Here is a 19,583-nt window from a genome sequence, read left to right on the forward strand (position 1 = left end):
TGTCCAAGTTAGCTCAGAGTGGTGATGGTAAAGGAGGAAAGATATAGATAGGATTGGACTACTAGTAAATGCAACTGGTGAAGGAGAATGGTGAGTCAAAGCTGACTTTTAGAGCTCAGGTAATAATGAGAGCTTGAGAATCATAATTATAAGCAGAGTAATGGTAATTATAGCCTTGTGAGTCCATTAGTGGGTATAGACTTAGAAAAGCAACAAAGAGTTTAAAACTGAAATATTTAAAGAACATCTGGAAGAGGCATCCTGCACAGGAAAATCCTACATAGAGCAAGCTGAGAGGTAAATTGATAAACTAGACTGGGTTTACTTGAAACTAGGGAAAATAGGTTTTCAGAAGAAAAAGGTTTTTCACAGTCTTGAATATTAAGAATATATATGGAAGATAAAGAGTGAAATGTCCACTGAAATGAAAAAAATTTCGATTTCTGGTTAGAATGCAGTGGGTTTTGATAAGCCAGTTACTCTACCAATAACTAGGAAAGCCAGATAAGAGGCATAGCATAAGCAGAAAATAAAGAAGAAAGGGGGACAAAAACAATATTCAAAGAAATAATTGTATAAAAGTAAGTGCCTAAATTTATTTTCCTAACTGAAAGGAAATCAACTCAAAAATTCAAGAGGCTTGCCCTGGCTGGTGTGGTTAATTGGTTGAGCATTATTCTATGCACCAAAGCATTGCCGATCCAATTCCAGATCAGGGCACATACCCAGGTTATGGGTTTGATACCCAGTGGGGGTGGGCACAGGATGTAATCAATTGATAATTCTCTCTTCCCTCAAAGAAAAAAAAAATTGAGGCTCAGTAGATCCAAAGCATGATATAAGAGAAAAAGCCTGACAACTAAGTCCAACATAGTCAAACTACTAATAATAAGAGTTAGCTAAAATCATAAGAGCAGCCAGAGAAGAAAGACCAGTTTCCTTTAAAGGAGATTCATGAAAACTTATGATGACTGACTTCAAAAGAAATAACGAAAGCATGAAGGAAATTAAATGATATATTTACTAGTAAGGTGAAAGAAAATAACTGACAATCTATAAATAATGATAATATCTTTCAGAAAATAACAAATGAGGGGATTTCTCACCATTAGGCATTTTCAAAAAGAAATATTTAAGGAAGCTATTCAGGTGTAAGAATTTTTTTTTCCAAATGGAAAATGTAAATGCAATAGAAAAAAATGTACGTATCTGAGAAATAGTAATAAACATTGACTGTAAAGTAACATTATCATTGCCCTACTATACTTAAATATGTTTATAATTAAAATGTATGATGATGATAATGTAAAAATGGAATAAGTAGTTTTGTCTGATTCAACATTATAGAAAAGTAGTAAAAGTAATGTTTTATGCTAAATCTTAGTAAATCAGAGAAGTATATTTTAAAGCAAAATAGTCAAAATGTAAATATAACTGAGGAGGTACTAGAGAAGGACAATTGAATAATATAAAATATTTCATTAGCGCCCCCCCCAAAAAAAATAAGTAGAATAAAGACTATATTGTATGATGCTTTAGAGCAGTGGTTCTTAACCTTTCTAATGCTGCGACCCTTTACTACAGTTCCTCATGTTGTGGTGACCCCCAACCATAAAATTATTTTCGTTGCTACTTCATAACTGTAAATTTGCTACTGTTATGAAACATAATGTAAATATCTGTGTTTTCCAATGGTCTTAGGCTCTACAGCAGCGGCTCTCAACCTGTGGGTTGCGACCCACAGGTTGAGAACCACTAGCAGGGTTGCCTAAGACCATTGGAAAACACAGATATTTACATTACGATTCATAATAGTAGCAAAATTACAGTTATGAAGTAGCAACGAAAATAATTTTATGGTTGGGGGTCACCACAACATGAGGAACTGCATTAAAGGGTAGCGGCATTAGAAAGGTTAAGAACCACTGCTTTAGAGAGACACACTTTAAATAAAGATACAAGTAAAAGATTGCTAATTAATTTACGTTACTATCAGACAAAGTAGAATTTGAGGCCTTTCAAAAAAGACTGTAATACAATTATAAATCTCCATGAACCCAACAAAATAATGTAAAAATATACATATATATTTTTTAAGTTCATAAATCTGGACATTGGCTCCCTATCATTTTTTAGTAACCGAAAGTAATCTTTCCTTGCTATCATGAGCAACCACAGCATTGAAAGAAATGTTACCTAGAACTACTTTCAAATACTCAGCAATAAATATTAGAATACTATAAAACCTGAGAGAAGGAAAACAAACAAGATAAGTGCACCTTAGAGTCTTCCTGGAGACAATTTGTGGACTCTTATAAATGTTGCAAGAAATGAGATAAGAAGAAGTTAGTTGTATTTTTGTATATTAATAATGAAAAATCAGATAATAAAAACTTCAAAATAACTTTTACAGTAGCATCAAAACCAAAATACTTGGAAATACAAAATGTTCACACTGAAAACTACAAGTAATTATTGAAGGAAATTAAACTATGTTCACAGATTGAGAGTCAATATTGTTAAGTTTCATTTCTATCCAGATTGTTCTACATAGTAAACATCCCCACAGGCATTTTTATAAAGTTTATCAAGCTGATCTATAAATGTTATAGAAATACAAATGATCTAAAATTTAATATATTTTTTCAAATACTTTTATTGATATCAGAGAGAAACATCAATGATGAAAGAATCATTGATCAGCTGACTCCTTCATGCCCTACACTGGGGATTGAGCCTGCAACCCAGGCAGGTGACCTCTTGGTTCACAGGTTGATGCCCAACTACTGTGCCATGCCAGCCAGGCTATTTTATTTAAAAACTTAATAGAAAACTATAATATTCAAGATAGTATGTTACTGGCACAAAAGCAAGCATAGAAATGGAACAGAATTGAAAGCCCAGAAATAGATCCACACATATATGGTCAATTTAATTTTCACACCAGTTCCAAGGTAATTTAAAAGGAAAAGAAAAGCATTTTCACCAAATGATGCTTGAATTAGTTATCTATATGAAAAAATGTACTATGTATCACTGTATAAACAAAAATCGATACAAAGTTACCCATGACTTTAAACATAAATCTAAATCTTCAAACATCAAGAAAATCTTGGTAAACTTGTTGTAGCCAAATATTATAAAGGAAAAAAATTGATAAATTGTACTTTAAGAACGTGTACTTTCTGAAAGATTCGGTTAAGAAAAGAAAAATTACAGGCTTGTAGAAATATTATACACACACACATACATCCTAGTAAAGGATTTGTAGAAGATGATAGTCTAAAAATGAGGCAAAATTTTTTAAACTTTTAAAAATGATATGTGAATGTTCATTAAGTACTGTAAACATTCAACATCATTAGTAATCACAGAAAAGCAGCTTAATATTCTCGGATCCCAATGGCATAAAATTAGAAATCACCTATAGTAAAAATACTCAAAAACATGGAGGCTAAATAGCATGTTATTAAACAATGAATAGGTTACCAATGAAATCAAGAAAGAAATCAAATGTCCTGGAGACAAATTAAAATGAACACACAACAACACCAAATCTATGGGACACAGTGAAAGCAGTCCTGACAGGGAAGTTCATAGCACTACAGGCCTATCTCAAAATATAAGAACAATTAATAATAAACTATTTAACCCTACAACCTAAATAAGTATAAAGAGAATAAGAAAATCCCAGAGTAAGTAGAAGGAGGGAAATAATAAAGATCAGAGCAAAAATAAATGACATAAATATAAAAACAATAGAAAAAAATCAATGAAAATAAGAGCTGGTTCTTTGAAAAGATAAGATTGATGAACCTTTAACCAGACCCATCAAGAAGCAGAGAACCCAAATAAATAAAATCAGAAGTGAAAGTGGTGAAGTAACAATACCACAGAAATAAAAAGGATTATAAGAACAAGTATATGAATGAAATGGGACAAATTTGTAGAAAGATAACAATCTTCCAAAACTGAATCAAGAAAATCAGAGTAGGCCAGTAACAACTGATAAGATTGAAGCAGCAAACAAAAGCCCTGGTCCTGACTGCTTCACAGGGAGTTTTACCAAACATTTAAAGAACTAATACCTATCCCTCTCAAACAATTCCAAAAATCCAAGAGGAAGGAACACTTCCAAGTTCTTTTATGAGGCGAGGACAGCATAACCCTAATACCAAAACCAGATAAAGACACAATGAAGAGAATTACAGGCCAGGATCCCTGATGAACACAGATGCTAAAATCCTAAAAAAAAAAAAAATTAAAAAAAATTAGCAAATTAGATCCAACAATATATTAAAAAGATCATACAACCATGAACAAGTGGGATTTATTCCAGAGATGCAAGGCTGGTACAATATTCACAAATCAATAAACATGATACTCACATAAACAAATTGAAAGACAAAAAAAAAAAATCACATGATCATATCAATAGAAACAAAAAAAGCATTTGACAAAATCTAACACCCATTTTTAAAAAATATTTTTTTTATTGATTTCAGAGAGGAAGGGAAAGAGAAACATTAATGATGAGAGTATCATTGATGAGCTGCCTCCTGCATGCCCCACACTAAGGAGGCAAAAGACCTGTACTCAGAAAACTACAGGACATTGAAAAAAGAGACAGAAGATATAAATAAACAAGTGGAAGAATATACTATGTTCATGGATTGTTAGAATTATCATTAAAATGGCCATACTACTCAATGTAATCCCTATTAAAATACCAACAGCATATTTCACAGACAAATATTCCACACATTCATATGAAACCAAAAAAGACCATGAATAGCCCCAACAATATTGAGAAAGAAGAACAAAGTTGGAGGGATCACAATACCAGATATCAAGTTATACTGTAAAGCCACTGTACGCAAAATAGCCTGGTTCTGGCATAAGAACAGGCATATAGATCAATGGAACAGGACAGAGACCCCAGAAATTAACCCAAGGCATTATGCTTTTAATTACTCTTAATTAATGCAAATTAATATTTGATGAGGCAAGAGCATAAGGGAGCAAAGAGTCTCTTCAATAAACGATGTTGGGAAAATTAGACAGGTACATGCAAAAAAAATGAAACTAGACCATCAACTTACATCATACACAAGAATAAACTCAAAATGGATAAAAGGCTTAAATGTAAGATTTGAAGCCATAAAAATCCTAGAAGAAACCATAGGTAGTAAAATGTTTACAGATACATCTCCTAGGGCAAAGGAAACTAAGGAGAAAATAAATGGGACTGTATCAAAATGAAAAGATAGCCCACTGCATGGGAGAACATATTTGCCAATGATTCATCCAATAAGGGGTTAATTTTCAAAATATATAGGGAACTCGTACAACTTAACAAAAGGAAGACAAACCATTTTAAAAATAGGCAAAGGACCTAATATACACTTCTCCAAAGTGGACATAGAGAAGGTCAAGAGACATATAAAAAAAAAATGCTCAAAGTCACTGATCATCAGAGAGATGCAAATTAAATCAGCATTGAGGTACCATCTCACAACTGTCAGAATGGCCATCATTAACATATCCACAAAGTATAGGAGTGGTGTGGAGAAAGGGAACCCTCGTGCACTGCTAGTGGGAATGCAGCCTGGTGTAGCCACTGTGGAGAACAGCATGGAGTTTCCTCAAAAAATTAAAAATGGAACTCCCATTTGACCCAGATCCCACTTCAAGGAATATATCCTAAGAATCCTGAAACACCAACCAATCAGAAAGAATATATGCACCCCTATGTTCACACCAGCACATTTTACAATAGCTAAGATTTGGAACCAATGCAAGTGCCCGTCAGCAGATGAGTAGATAAAAAAGTTATGGTACGTTTACACAATGGAATACTATGCAGTTATAAAAAAAAGAACTACTACCACTTGCAACAGCATGGATGGACCTGGAGAGCACTAGTATTATGCTGAGTGAAATAAGCCAGTTAGAGAAAGATAAGTATCACATGATCTCACTTATGTGGAATCTAATGAACAAACTGCAGAATCTCAGAGGAATGGTGGGAGAGGGTAGGTGGGTGGGAAGAGATCAAGTAAAGAACTTGTATGCATAACACATGGACACAAACAATAGGTTGGTGAAGGCCTGGGGTAGGAGTGAGGGGCGGGCTAGAAGAAGTCAATGGGGGAAAAACAGGGACAAATGTAATACTTTCAATAATAAAGATGTAAAAAAACTTTCTACTTAGAATATGATGGAATATAAACAATATCAAACCACCATCTTGACAAAATACCTTGCCAAGTATGATATCCTCATTTTTCTTTGTACCAGTATGCATTACAAAAATTCTAAACCTTACCAAAGCATTTATTGGGTAGTCAATTTTAAAAAAATTTAGATATTATGGTAATGTTAGTACAATTGTTCCAACTATTGAATATCTGAAAATAAATACACATTGGCCGTGGCATATTACTGAGGGAGGGCTATGTAATGGGTTAGAAGAGCGCCTAGTACTTGACCCAAACTTCCTTGACTCAAATTCCAGCTTTCATTTAATAGCTGTGTTGCCTTGAGCAAGCTACCAAGCACTCTAGTTCCTTTGTTTCCTCATCTACGAAATGGAGATAACAGAAGTCTTTACCTCACTGAGTTACTGTGAGTTCATTTACATCAACAGTGCCAACATATAGGAAGCACACAATTTGTATAAGCTGTTTTTATAGCTGGAGCCACACTCCACATATTTGCCTTTTGAGTCTTGCATCTGTGCAATAAAAAGATCCCTGATAGATCTTTAAGTTAGGATAAACATGGACACTCACAAGAATATCATGGGATACACTTGGCATCAGTTTACCCAGAAGATTAGAGGACAGGAACTACATCTTTCCAGGCAACATCAGACTTCTGTCTCCACAGGAGTCCCAGCAGCAGGAGCTGGCGTGGCAGTTCACACAGGGTTGGGAAGCTATGTTTTCCCTCGATAAAGCCCAGGTGCAAGGAGATGAGATTCACATCAATGGGAGTGAAGTTCACTTACACGTATCCTCATCATGCAAACATATTTCTGATGAATGTCTTGTGTCTGGAATATGGGGTGTTAGAGTAGTACAGTATAAAATATTCTGCTGTTCTGACACAATATAGATGAGAAACTTAGAAAATAAAAAAAGGAAAAACTAGCATGTCTTTTCTCCCCAGTATTCCTCTTGGCTATCAATAATTAGAATAGGGCCCTGGCCAATGTGGCTCAGTTGGTTGGGTGTCATCCTGTGCATAAAAAGGTTGCCAGTTTGATTCCTGGTCAGAACACATGCCCAGGTTGCGGGTTCCATCCCGGGTAAGGGGCGTGAAGGAAGCAGTTGATCAAGGTTATGCTCCCACTCTGTCCCTTTCCCTTCCTCTCAATTTCTAAAAATCAATTTTAAAATATCTTTTTAAAAGATCATTACAATAGGATTTTAACATTCTAGCTTGTCAGAGTTGTGGAAGCTTACATCACAGAAATTTAAATGTTGGATTTTGTAAAAAGATACAGATGGTCTATGTATATTAGTCACATGGAGAAGAAGTTGGCATTTTATGAGGAAACAGAAAATACCTTTGATTGCTGTTACGCTCCTTTTCTGTACCAAAGGATTGTAGACATCTCTCTAAATAGGCCTGAAGCTTATGTCTGAAAGCATGTTTAAAACTGGACAAAACTGCACTATAGCTTAACTGAAACCACAAAGTACATATTACAGAAGCGAGACCACAATAAAATAAACTAAGCTTCCTGTAGAAAGATAATATTGAGTAGGACTCTATTTAGATGGTTGTAATTTGGATTGTTTGCAAATACATCTTGCAGTTACAGTAAGAGCTAACTTACTGAACATAATCACTTTATATTCATTTAGATCCTCAAAATAAAAATAAAACAATAACAGAGGCAGAACTTCCCTATTTATGTTTGGACATAGACAATACTGAGAAACTTACGGTATCATTACTAGACCGGCAAGCTCAGGCATTTTGAAACCACACCAGTGTTGTATGAATAGGCACAGGTCACCAACATAGGAAGGGTGGCTATCTTCCTATTCATTACTGTAGGAGAACAGATCTCTGATTTATTTAGGATACGAGCCTTTAAATTAGGTCAAAATCCTCTTTGAAAAGTTACTTAACACTTTGGCCCCTTTATGGAATAGGGAGAGGGAAAATAGGAAGCTGCGTATATGTACCCGCATGCATATTTATGTATTAACCTTAGGAGGTTTAAAGCCTTGGAATCCAATTTCGTTTTCATTTGAAACCTTGATTAAGAACACTTCACGTGGATCAGACAGGAATGTCATCAGATATTAGGAAAAATGACTCCTTCTATGGTAAACGTTTCAAGTTACATTTGCCTAGAAAAATTTTCAGTTGATGAAAATGAGTTGTAATGGTAAAAAAAAAAAAATTGGGGTCCTGGGTTTTGTAGTCTGATTACTCTACCAGGTCTTTCAAGTAAATTAACATTCTTGTCTTGCACAGGTTAATTGACTGAATTGTGAAATTCAGAGCTTTGTTCAATAATTTAACACAGAGTCTCTAATATGATGCATTATCCTACTCCGATTTACTATTGATTTCACAGAAATAATTTTGTTGAATCCTCCCCGTGAAGGGTTTTTCATGGAAATAAACCTGGACAAAGGGACATGCATGATTTCTTGCAGACACAACATTACGCGGTTATTTGCTGTGAGTAGGTAGGACCCACTGCTTGGGCCTCCAGCAAAATTCCCTGCCATTTGCCAGGCTTGCCTGAGCCCATTGCTTGTGTGGCCTGCGAGTTGGTAATAGCAGACAGCCAGGCATCTTAACACACACAGCTCTTAGACCTGAAGAGCCTCCTAGAATGTCTTACGAGCTTTCCAAACGAAGTAACAATATTCTCCTGGCAATTGTCCTAATCTGTCTGCAAAACCGGTCTTCATGCTCACCTAGGGGGATACTTTGTCCTGTGGGTTTTCGAGTCACCCAGAGAAGGTTTACTGTGGCCATTTTGGATTTCAAAGTAAATGCATTTGTAAAAAGCCAGCATAAAGGATCACAACTGACAGGGCTTTGTTGATTCTGGGAGGAAAGAAGACAAGGCACAGATTGCGCTTAAACATCCTCTCTAGACTACGGGTTTTTGCACAGCATTAATATAGAAAAATCAAAAGGAAATACAGTCTATACATGGCAAAGGTTAATGAGTCAAGAAGAGGATTAGGGAATATATGTTTTAGTATGGGAAAGCCACAGCCACTGGTGACATCCTGAACAGCAGGACCTTCTTCTGCGGAAGGCTTTATGCTAACACAGAGCCCTCAGGTAAACCAAATATTTTCATGTTTGAGAAATTTACCAAGTATCCTCAATACTATTCATGCTAATTCATCATTTAGGAAAAACTTTGTTTTCCTATGGTGAGATTGGAAACAACTTTAGAATCTGAATGGGTTCTGGGAGGTTTTTAATGAAAATTATTCAAGTACCGATTATAGCCTGCAGTCTAACATAGAGCAATGTTAATGACAATGTGTGTTGTTCTCTTCAAAGTCCAGTGTCTTTTGAGTTGTGAACAGATTTAGAAGCTGTGTCATCTGAAATACATATGAATGCTTCATGAAATCCTGTTTAATGTTTGCCAAACATTTGTCATCCTGCCAATGAACAGATTTTACATTTCTGGCTTCAATACACAAAAAGACTTAAAGATGTGTACTTGTCAAGTAACACTACCTTTCAAATTACCAATTTTTTGTTGTTACCTTTTCAAGAATTTCAGGCTTGGCATATAATGGAGCTAATTAAATTTTTTTCCTAGGAAGCAGCCAGCCAGACCACTGCCCCAGGCACATAACCTCACTCACTACTTCCCTTCTCTCATTTATTCTGTACGTGAGATGAGACTCTGCAAGCTGCAAAGGTAGAGTACTCAGACCAGGCAGCTGCTGATGGATTTTAGTAGCTACAGAGTAGGTGTCTGAGTCTCAATCCTGACAGCACACATCACAGAGAGGCGATAGTGAAGGCGTATCTTTCGGTCTTAGTTGGTTGTGGATGACAACGTGTCAAATGGAAATTATGGAAGAGGCATTAGTTGTATAAAAATGAACCAACTTGGCTTAGCTGTAAGGTATTTTGCAAGATTCTAGGAGTACCACACCATTTCCCCCTAAGATTAATTTGTGAACAACTCAGATAACATAATAATTAAAAATGGAATCATGTGGGGAAAAGGGTTTTTTTAATAATGTCATTAATGCTTCTTGATAATTAAGGGATTTTGTCCATCTTCACAAGAAGGGGATTATTTTTAAGGATTTAAAAATAATTACTTAGCAGTCAGCCCACTAGGTTCTTTACACATATTTAAATCTAATAAGCATTTTTTTCAACTTAATATTTCAGGAAACCAGGATGAAACTGGTTAAATGATTTGTCCAAATTACCAAATGGCAAGCTAGGAATTTAAAGCCAACTTTGACTGAAAAGCCTTGGCTTTCTTTACTAACTCATTGCATGATACATTGAAAAGTTCTGTGTTTAATGTAGATAATTTTTAGGTGAAATTACTTGGGAAATCTTCATGAAAGCAAGTGGTATTCATGCATGTATACATTCGTACGTGTGTATAATATTTATCATAAACAATTCCCTGAGAGGAAGAATTTTTAGTTGTTGTTCTTATACAATTACTTATACGTAATATAACTCTATTGTCTGTAATACAAGGGCCTAGTAGCACCCCTGCAAAAGGGAGAAACATTACAAGGAAAGCAATGACCATCTGGACCTTTAATATTATATAGAATTTATAGAACCCATTTCACTATAAGCCAACAAAGAAATCTAACGTCATTTTAAAAGATCAAATATAGATGGCTAGATTGATGTAGATAATTGCATATAGAATGGACGCATTCATTTCTGGTATAAAAATAAAGTGACGCATTTCAGTTTCAATGACATTAAATCTCCTTAGAGTCCTGATTGAACTCTTGACTAGTATTTCTTTCTTTTCCCTCCTACAGTTGGACAGCGTCACCTCCCTAATCCAAGCAGCCAAAAACCTAATGAATGCTGTAGTGCAAACAGTGAAAATGTCTTACATTGCCTCAACCAAGATCATCCGAATTCAGAGTCCTACTGGGCCCCGGCACCCAGTTGTGATGTGGAGAATGAAGGCTCCTGCAAAAAAACCCTTGATTAAAAGAGAGAAGCCAGAAGAAACGTGTGCCGCTGTCAGACGAGGCTCCGCAAAGAAAAAAATCCACCCAGTGCAGGTCATGAGTGAATTTAGAGGAAGACAGGTCTACTGAAACCACTATTTTACTCCATGTCTATATTAAAAAGTCCTGGCTACACACACCGCTTTAATTTTACACTTGATTAATACTGTAAATTCACTATCTTTTAGAGGTTAAGCTACAAGTAACTTAAAACACTGAAGGTGGAACCAACATGAGCATCATATATTTGGGGCCATGTTATTGTCATCTCTGTATGCCTAATAAGTCATCAATATATGTTTGTTGAATGAATGAAAACTTCAGGTGCCATTCAGCTTTTCCCATCACAGAGAATATCTGATATTCACTACCAAATGAACATAGGAGATTCAAATGAGTCTTATTCATCGGTAATAGCTCGATTACATTCACCCTTTTACTTTTAAATTTAAAAACTGACATGAGCTCTTGACTTGGTTTTCAATGAAAACAAAAGACCTCATAAAATATTTTCCCGTTAAAACCTTCCTTACTTGGCCTGATCTGACAGAGATGTGTGATCCTTGCTCTAGGGGAAAAATCCATCTCTACATGTCTCTGTCTACTGTCAACTGATTAGGGTGACAACCATCAGAAACTAACCAACCTCGAGCAGTCAAGCTGCATCCTAGATTTTTAAGGTCAGCATTGATTATTAATGAAGCAATTTATTAACATTATAAAAGTTACAATGAGTTTTGATTCCACAATGTGCCTTCTAGGATCCCATTATTTTGATTCCACAAATGTGCCTTCTTGGATCCCATTGTGTTTAGCAGTTCTGCATGTTGAGAGCTGGGTTTAAGTGAGTCCATCAGAATTTGTACATGGAGGGAGAGTTATTACCCACTTGGGGAAATGGGACATCTAACTACATCCCTGAGTGAACTATGCCAACAGAAGTGTTAAGTAGTTCTGCATGACTCTAAAATTTCATTTGTATCAGCTTGCAATTGTAATTAAAAGGAAATGGCCAGTTTGAAAAACCTTTGACATTGAGTAAGATATAACTGTGTAAAATGTATCATTGAACTATGAAGTAGAGTTCATGGCAAGGTAGCTGGAGTGATTTTTAATAACATTCTTTTAAATAAAAGTCACTGGGGTCATTTTTTAACTGTGCTCCCGGTGCACAGCCTCAATCATCGTGCTCATCCCTAGTTGAGTTTGTAATGAACTTCATAATAGTCTCAGAGTCCAGTGCATCGCTTGTCTCTCTCATGCTTTCTCCTCTGCTCTCTGATGGAGTTAAATTTCAGTTCCACTTTTTCTCATGCATAGAGCCACCATTCACAGAATTTTAAACATGGGTTCCCTGTTCTACTTGATTAATGTGATACTATAATTGTAACTACATTTTGTAAAACATTGCCATTAACAGATTACTTCAACAGCCACATCATCTTAAGTTTGATGAAGTAAAATTCAAACATTAAGCACCAATTGATATTAGGATGACTAGTCTGAATAAAATAAAAAAATGGGAAAAGCATTTATTAAATAGGTTATATTAACTATGGGAAAGTGATAACTTTTATTCTAATGAAATATTTTATTTTTCTAAACTTTTGAGTTGCCTGGGCTCAGCACATAAACTTCCTAGGAGGTAACAGCACTGAGCCCCTCCCTGTCTTGAACTATGCACTGGCCTACAGGAATTATTCTGGACAGAACCCACTCCCTAAAAGAGAAGGCAGTGCAGGAAGGAATTAAGAAATTAAAAATAATTCTATGTTCTAGAACTATCTTGATAAATGAAGGAAAATAGAGTTTCTTTTGTTGAAATGTTACCATCATTTTCTACTCTAAGAGTAAACATTACAAGAGTGACATCTATAACACATCCTTTTCTCAGATAGAAGTGCAAATTTATAGTTTAGTTAAGAAAATAAATGTTTAAGATATCACCATACTGCTAGGTGCACATCTTAGTTCCTAAAACCACATGCTCAAGAATCACAACAGTCCCATTTAGAAAATCTAATGTCCCTTTGATCCTGCCTCAGCTTTCCTCAGGTTGGAGGTTAGAATGAGGCATTAGATTCCAAAAGAACAGAAGTAACTTGAAATTATTCAATTACCGGATATCCTCTGTATCTTTAAAATAAACTGACTCCACACAAAATAAGATGTGAGCAAGGCCTCTTCTTCAAAGTAGATAGATTTCCGACTTAGCTCAAAGTAAACAACTTATAATTAAAACTTATTTTGGGAAAAAAAAATGAACTTGGAAAATAGCCCAGGAATAAAGCCTGCTGTAGTAATCAAAGGTGTAATAAGAACAGGATGCATAGAGCTGAGAAAGGCATCTGTTTACCTGAGAATTTTTGCAGTTGGGCAACATTTCAAGATTTAGTCCAATTCAAATCTGCTAATAATGTAAGTGCTAATACACAGGAAAAATGAGCAGCAAAAATATTAACAAACCTTTGCATTACAAAGCATAGTTAAATGAATCTAACCAGTATGTGTGAATGTATTAGATAGATTTATATTTAAGCACTTCTTCTTTAAGGGAAAACTTGAATGAGAGTGACACCTTGGTGGCCCATCCATACACCTTTTCAAATCACATCACAGATCAGTGCTTCATCCTGTTAATCAAAGCTCACTTCTTTCTTTTAGTGAAATCAATTTATGGAGGAAACAAAAACTTGAGGAGGAGAACAGGGTTTAGACTACCTACAAGGACAGTCTCCTCCTGGTTAGCCACCAGCATCGCTGTCAAACATTAGACTGGAATCAGAATGATAAGTTAGAAAATACCCAAGAAATCATAATCCACTAAAGATTCTTCTAATTACAAAAACTGGAAGGTTTTCATCAAGCAGGAAAGGCGAGTCATATGAATTTCTCCCTTTTAATCATCACAAGTGAAAATTATTGGATTAAAATATTTGTTTCTAATACAGTTTCTGGGTTATAACTCAAATGGGTCATGAAAAAAATTGATATGTTTTTATAGTAATTTGTTATATATCCCCTTCCTGTTTGTCTTATACATTTATAGTTTTCTCTCAGCCATAAGAAAATACAATATTCTTAAATGTGCCTTCTGACTTTTGCACATTGCTTAATTTATTAGTATCAATATAAATATATGCCTGCCATAAAATTACTTCTGTTTAAGGGGTAAGGTCCACCACCACAGCTACACAGAAAGGCCCATTCTTGCACACTTAATGGCTTCAAAGGAAGTCAGTTTTTAAGTCATACCACAGCAAGATAGTGACCACACAGTGAAGTGCCCAATTTGGTCCTCACATCCTATAATTAGTGCTCCTCAAATTCAGTAAGGAGTGGCTGAAAAGACTGCCTAAGAACAGAGACAATATCCTCAGTGGCCTTCACTTTCAAGGTGGTCCTTTCATCTCACCCATCCCTGTGCTAGGTGTCCTCCTATTAACTGCTGATACTTTTCCACCAGAATGATACAGGACTGCTCATCCCAGTCAATTACCTCCAGTTTATGTCCTTCCCTCCTGGCCCATACACCAAAAGTATCTCTCATCTCCTTAGGTGTCTACGCTACCTACAAATTGATAAATAATTTTGACAGTGTTCTAGTTAAAATTATGAATTTTAATTCCCAGCAGCATCATTCCTTTTTTTCTATTCCAGAATATATTCTTATTCCTTTTGGTGTGAAATGCACACTTCCATGCTAGGGATTGTGGTTCCCATGGATACAGATGCCTGTACAATAGCTGCAGAATGGGTGGAATGAGATCTGAGACTATTGCTGTGATATTTATCATTCGCTGGTGAACTCGTTGCAGAATTGCCAGGTTGTTTCAATATCATTTTTAAGTAATTCTTTAGGTCAGCAAAGCAGGCATCAGAATATCAAGTTGAATGAAATATAATTTCTTTTGTCCGCTTGTTTTCTCCCAACCAACCTGCTTATTGTATATTTAGGAATCAAATAGCCATTTTTTTTGTTTGTTTGAGAAAGACAGAAGTATTTATGTTTGACTTGATCAGAAAATTAAGGAGCACATAGTTTTAAAGACTATAAACTGCATTATTATATTATTTTTAAGTAAATAAGGAAAATATTACGACTTGAGAAATTTATATTTATATATCACATATCAGGAATCAACACTTATTTAATAAAAACCCTATAGCATTTCTTTTGTAATAATTCCCTGTCCATACAATTATAATATCTTTAGTATTAGTATTTTACATGTTACTACCAAATCCAATAGGCCTGTCTTGTTTGTCTATTAGGAAAGAAAATATGGATGTTATTAAAATCAAGTGTATGCAACTAAAGATGTCCTTATTAAGGTTGTAATACTATCTATTCTAGACATCTAAGTGAGAGCAAGAAGAATTAAGTTTTTAAATTATTTTTGTCATTTTAACCAATTCACATGAACACAAAATATTTTCTATTATAGCAAAAGAAATAATAGTTTACAGCATTAATGATTTCTCCTAACTAGCAGGATAGAGACTATCACTTAACATTTCAAAAGAAGATAATTAATACTAATTGTGAACACCATTTCCAAATGGAACCCAACCTCACAAGCAACCTGTCTCCAGGCAGCAGATGGTTGGTAGGGCTGACCTTATGTAGATCCTGGGATATCTCATGGCTGCAGTCTGCCTTATGCCATCCAATAGTCCCCATTGGTTTATGTGAACAAACACAAGGATTGAATTTCAGAATTCACTTGACACGTTGGAGAAAAAGCAGTCAAGACCGAGCATTTCTAAAGAAACGTGGGTAAGGAAGTGACAGAGGTAAGGGAGGGTGTAAGAAAGGTAGTTGCCAAAGCAGAGCCTAGGAAGGAAGGGTGTTGGTTCCATGAAGGCTAGGCAGCCTCCGCCTGAGGAAGAGGGATGTGATAGGGTCCTTGTCTTTGGTGGTTTGTGTGAAGTCATGTAGGAGGCAGGAGGCTGAACTATATAATAGCTAAGAATGATTAATATTGTTTGAAAGATGAGAAATGGAAATTCAGCCAGTTTTCTAAGCTGATAATGGGTGAAATTTTTCCCATTGTCAGAGCTAAGCGGGATAATCACACATTCATATATTTAACAAATATTTGTTGAACAACTATGATGTCCAGGCACTACTTTGGTTCTTAGGATAGACCAATAACAAAACAGTGATCCGAACCCTCCTCTGCTAGTTGTGTGTTAAATGCTCTCACCTTAATACATTCTCTCAATAACCCTATGGGATAAACATTATTAGCTCCATTCCATAGACAAAGAAACCGACGCTTACACAGAATGAGAATCTTGCTCAAAAACTCACTGGCTCTAAAATGGAGTTTGTTGCACTCTAGAGTCTGAGCTTTTGGTCAGCACATCAAGTAGACTTCCTGGAAAAATGAGATTGGATTTTTCAGTTGAAAATAAGATACACATTTCAAATGCTGGCTGGCTGGCTTCCCATGTAATAGCACAAAAATCAAAACTTAAAAACATTATTAAACCATACCTACATGATTCAAAGCAGATAAAATTTGCTGCATTATTTTAGTAACTGAATGTAGGGTATCAGACATATGAGTGAATATTTCATCTGTGTGATTTGAAGTAAGATGAAAACTCTTGCCAAATTACTTTTATTCCATAGAGGAGAAACATGCAATGAAAATGCCTGTTGCAATCCATCTTTATTATGGATTGGTGAAAAAATTTTATGGATACCATCTCTTTCCTTTTTTACTACTAATGTGTGTTTGTGTGTTTAAAGTTATAGATCTCAAAGGAGTGTTGGCCAAGAATTATCAAAATACACTCAAGTTTCCTTGTATTCCAAACTGACTCAAACTATAGCAAGTAACTGTTTCTTTCTTTGTGGCGATGACAAATGTATGTACCTTACTACAGTGTGTACCTTACTACAGGTAAATGCAGTCCTTCAAGTTTGCATGAGCCTTATTCCCGGAGCCAACTGAAGCCAGACTCTTCTTGTCCACATTGCTGGCTATGCTTCTCTATCCCAGGCCTGGGGAGTTAAATTACTTCCTGATCTTTCTGATAGTTGCCTTCCTCAAACTGGGGTTCCCCAAACTGGGGTTGGTACTTTCATGTACCTGGCTATCATGATGGTGCCCATTCCCGCTGTAAGAAAGGGAAACTCTAAAGAAGGTAATTCTCTTTGAAAAAGGCTCCGATTCCTAAAAATCTCTTAAATGTAGGGTGTACAAAAGCCACGTAAATGGTATTTACACAGTGGTGTCTGTGTTTTCATTTCCAAGGAGATGTTTTCTAAAATTCTAAAGTTTTCTTCACATTTTCAAGACAAATGCTTACTTTTTGATTCTGGGTATCTTGAAGGCATGGAGCATCTCTTTAAAAATGTTAAAGCCCTGTCTCAATAATGAAATCAATAGTTCAAAAGCCTGCAGATAACTTTTTTTTCCCCCTATTCCAACAGCCATGTACTACACAATCCCAGTTCAGCCACAGACATGTCATATCCGGTTCCCATTTCTGTGAATGATCTGAACCTCTCTGTGGCCTTCACGGAGAGTCTCACTTAGACTGACAGGCGTTCTTGGCCTGGGCTTCAAACACTAAGTGTGAACTGGACTGGTTATTCTTAAAGCAAAGGGGCAAGTCTGATGTATTGGTTCATGCTCGCTGCTAAACAGAACCTTCCTCCTTCCTGAGGCTTTCAACATAAAATTAACTTCAAAAATGCTGTAGACATTAGTGTGCCATTGCTTGCCAAATTATGCCATGGTAGCTCTGTATTCTTTGTGTTGGTATACAATGTGCCCATGGGGACATAAATATGAGAATTTCAGCAACTGGCTTGCAGGGTTAAGCCGTGCTTCCAACTGGTTCTGAAGTTTTTCCTTGTGTGGTACAGTCCCTCCAAAGAAAATGTCATCGGGCCTAAATGACAGCTTGATGTTTCCCTCTGCATCCAGGACTAACAAGTCTCTGAAAACAGAAGTAGAAATGTGTTATGCCCAATTTAGTACCTAATAGTTGGGACTTCAAACGGAATTTTCTTGGGCAAGTTAGATGATTAAGTAGGAATTGAAAATTCCAACGGAAGATTTCCATATGCCCCTGCTTTCTATTTTGATTATGTTTTTAGATCCATAGTGACTTGGCAAAAATTAAAATCCAAAATCACTTTATTGGATGTACTTTTATAAGCCACAACTTTGACAAACTTTGTGACATTTCTGAAGCCAAGATGCATGTTATAATTCAGGATGAAGACAGACTTAAACTTAAGGCTGAGATGAAAAGTAAGCAGTTGATAAGAGTCATGCTTATTGTAGCAATATCCTGAGAACCTGAGTGGCATTTGAAACCTTCAGACTATCGTGCTTTGTACATGGCATCTGCTGTGCAGACAGCGGAGCGGGACGGAGTGAAGGCACTAGTGGGGCCCAGGACTATAACAGCCAATTCAAAGCAGTTCTTTGTCTTGGCTATGGATAAACGTTGGCAAAAGCACTTGTGGATCTTTCTGGTCCATATTTACCCTTAAAGTCAGTTTCACCAATTAATTGCCCTAACTGGTTTAGCTCAATGGATAGAGCATTGGCCCGTGGACTGAAGGGTCCCAGGTTTGATTCTGGTCAAGGGCATGTACCTGGGTTATGGGCTCTATCCCCAATAGGGGGTGTGCAGAAGGCGGCTAATTGATATTTCTCATCAATGTTTCTAATTCTCTATCCCTCTCCCTTCCTCTCTGTAAAAATCAATAAAATATATTTTAAAAAATAAAAATGAATTATTTATCCAGGAATAGAAAAAATTCTTTAGTACCCTCATGACATTGACTTAGAAGCCCAAATACGCCTTGAGATTCTGCATGCCTTTTGTGTTTAACCAAATTAATGAGATTTTTTTTTTCATTGTAATCATGATTTATTTCACACATGTAACACTGGTTTTGTTCTGAAGTTCCGTTATTTGAAACAATATTTTATTCCAAGTCATGTCACTCTGTAGTTTATTAATACTTTGCTCAACTGATAAGCCATGTATGTTAAAGCAATAAAAATGAAAGGATTGGTTGTGAATTTGGTGATTATCTTTGGTGGTATGTGTCTTGGGTGGAGCAAAAAAAAAAAAAAAGGAGGTTAATGAATTGCTGAGTAGTCTAACCATGTGCTTCTCAGTATCACTTCATCCCCATTCCCACACTCCTTCAGTGATAGATATTACAATTCAGGGAGGGTACTTTTTAAAACAACTGCATGTTCAGGTAGCATGGACCACATCGGATAGAATTAAATTAGTTTAAATGAACATTTTTGGGGTCCAATATGGGCATTAGCTCTGACTTTAACAGTCATGTCTATGCATTTGAAGAAT

General features: G+C 35.9%; 1 protein-coding gene across 3 annotated transcripts in view; it reads left to right on the plus strand.

The window, feature by feature from the left end:
* CTNNA3 (catenin alpha 3) overlaps nucleotides 1–19,141 on the plus strand; it is a 1,396,025-nt gene extending 1,376,884 nt beyond the window's left edge. For all 3 annotated transcript variants that reach the window (XM_079794118.1, XM_079794119.1, XM_079794120.1), the window contains one exon: nucleotides 11,031–19,141. In XM_079794118.1, coding sequence (XP_079650244.1) covers nucleotides 11,031–11,318 — 288 coding nt within the window. In that variant the 3' untranslated portion in view covers nucleotides 11,319–19,141. The remainder of the gene's footprint in view (nucleotides 1–11,030) is intronic.
* Nucleotides 19,142–19,583: the final 442 nt, after the last annotated feature.

This window comes from Cnephaeus nilssonii (genome assembly GCF_951640355.1).
Source record: "Cnephaeus nilssonii genome assembly, chromosome: 16".
NCBI lineage: Eukaryota > Metazoa > Chordata > Mammalia > Chiroptera > Vespertilionidae > Cnephaeus > Cnephaeus nilssonii.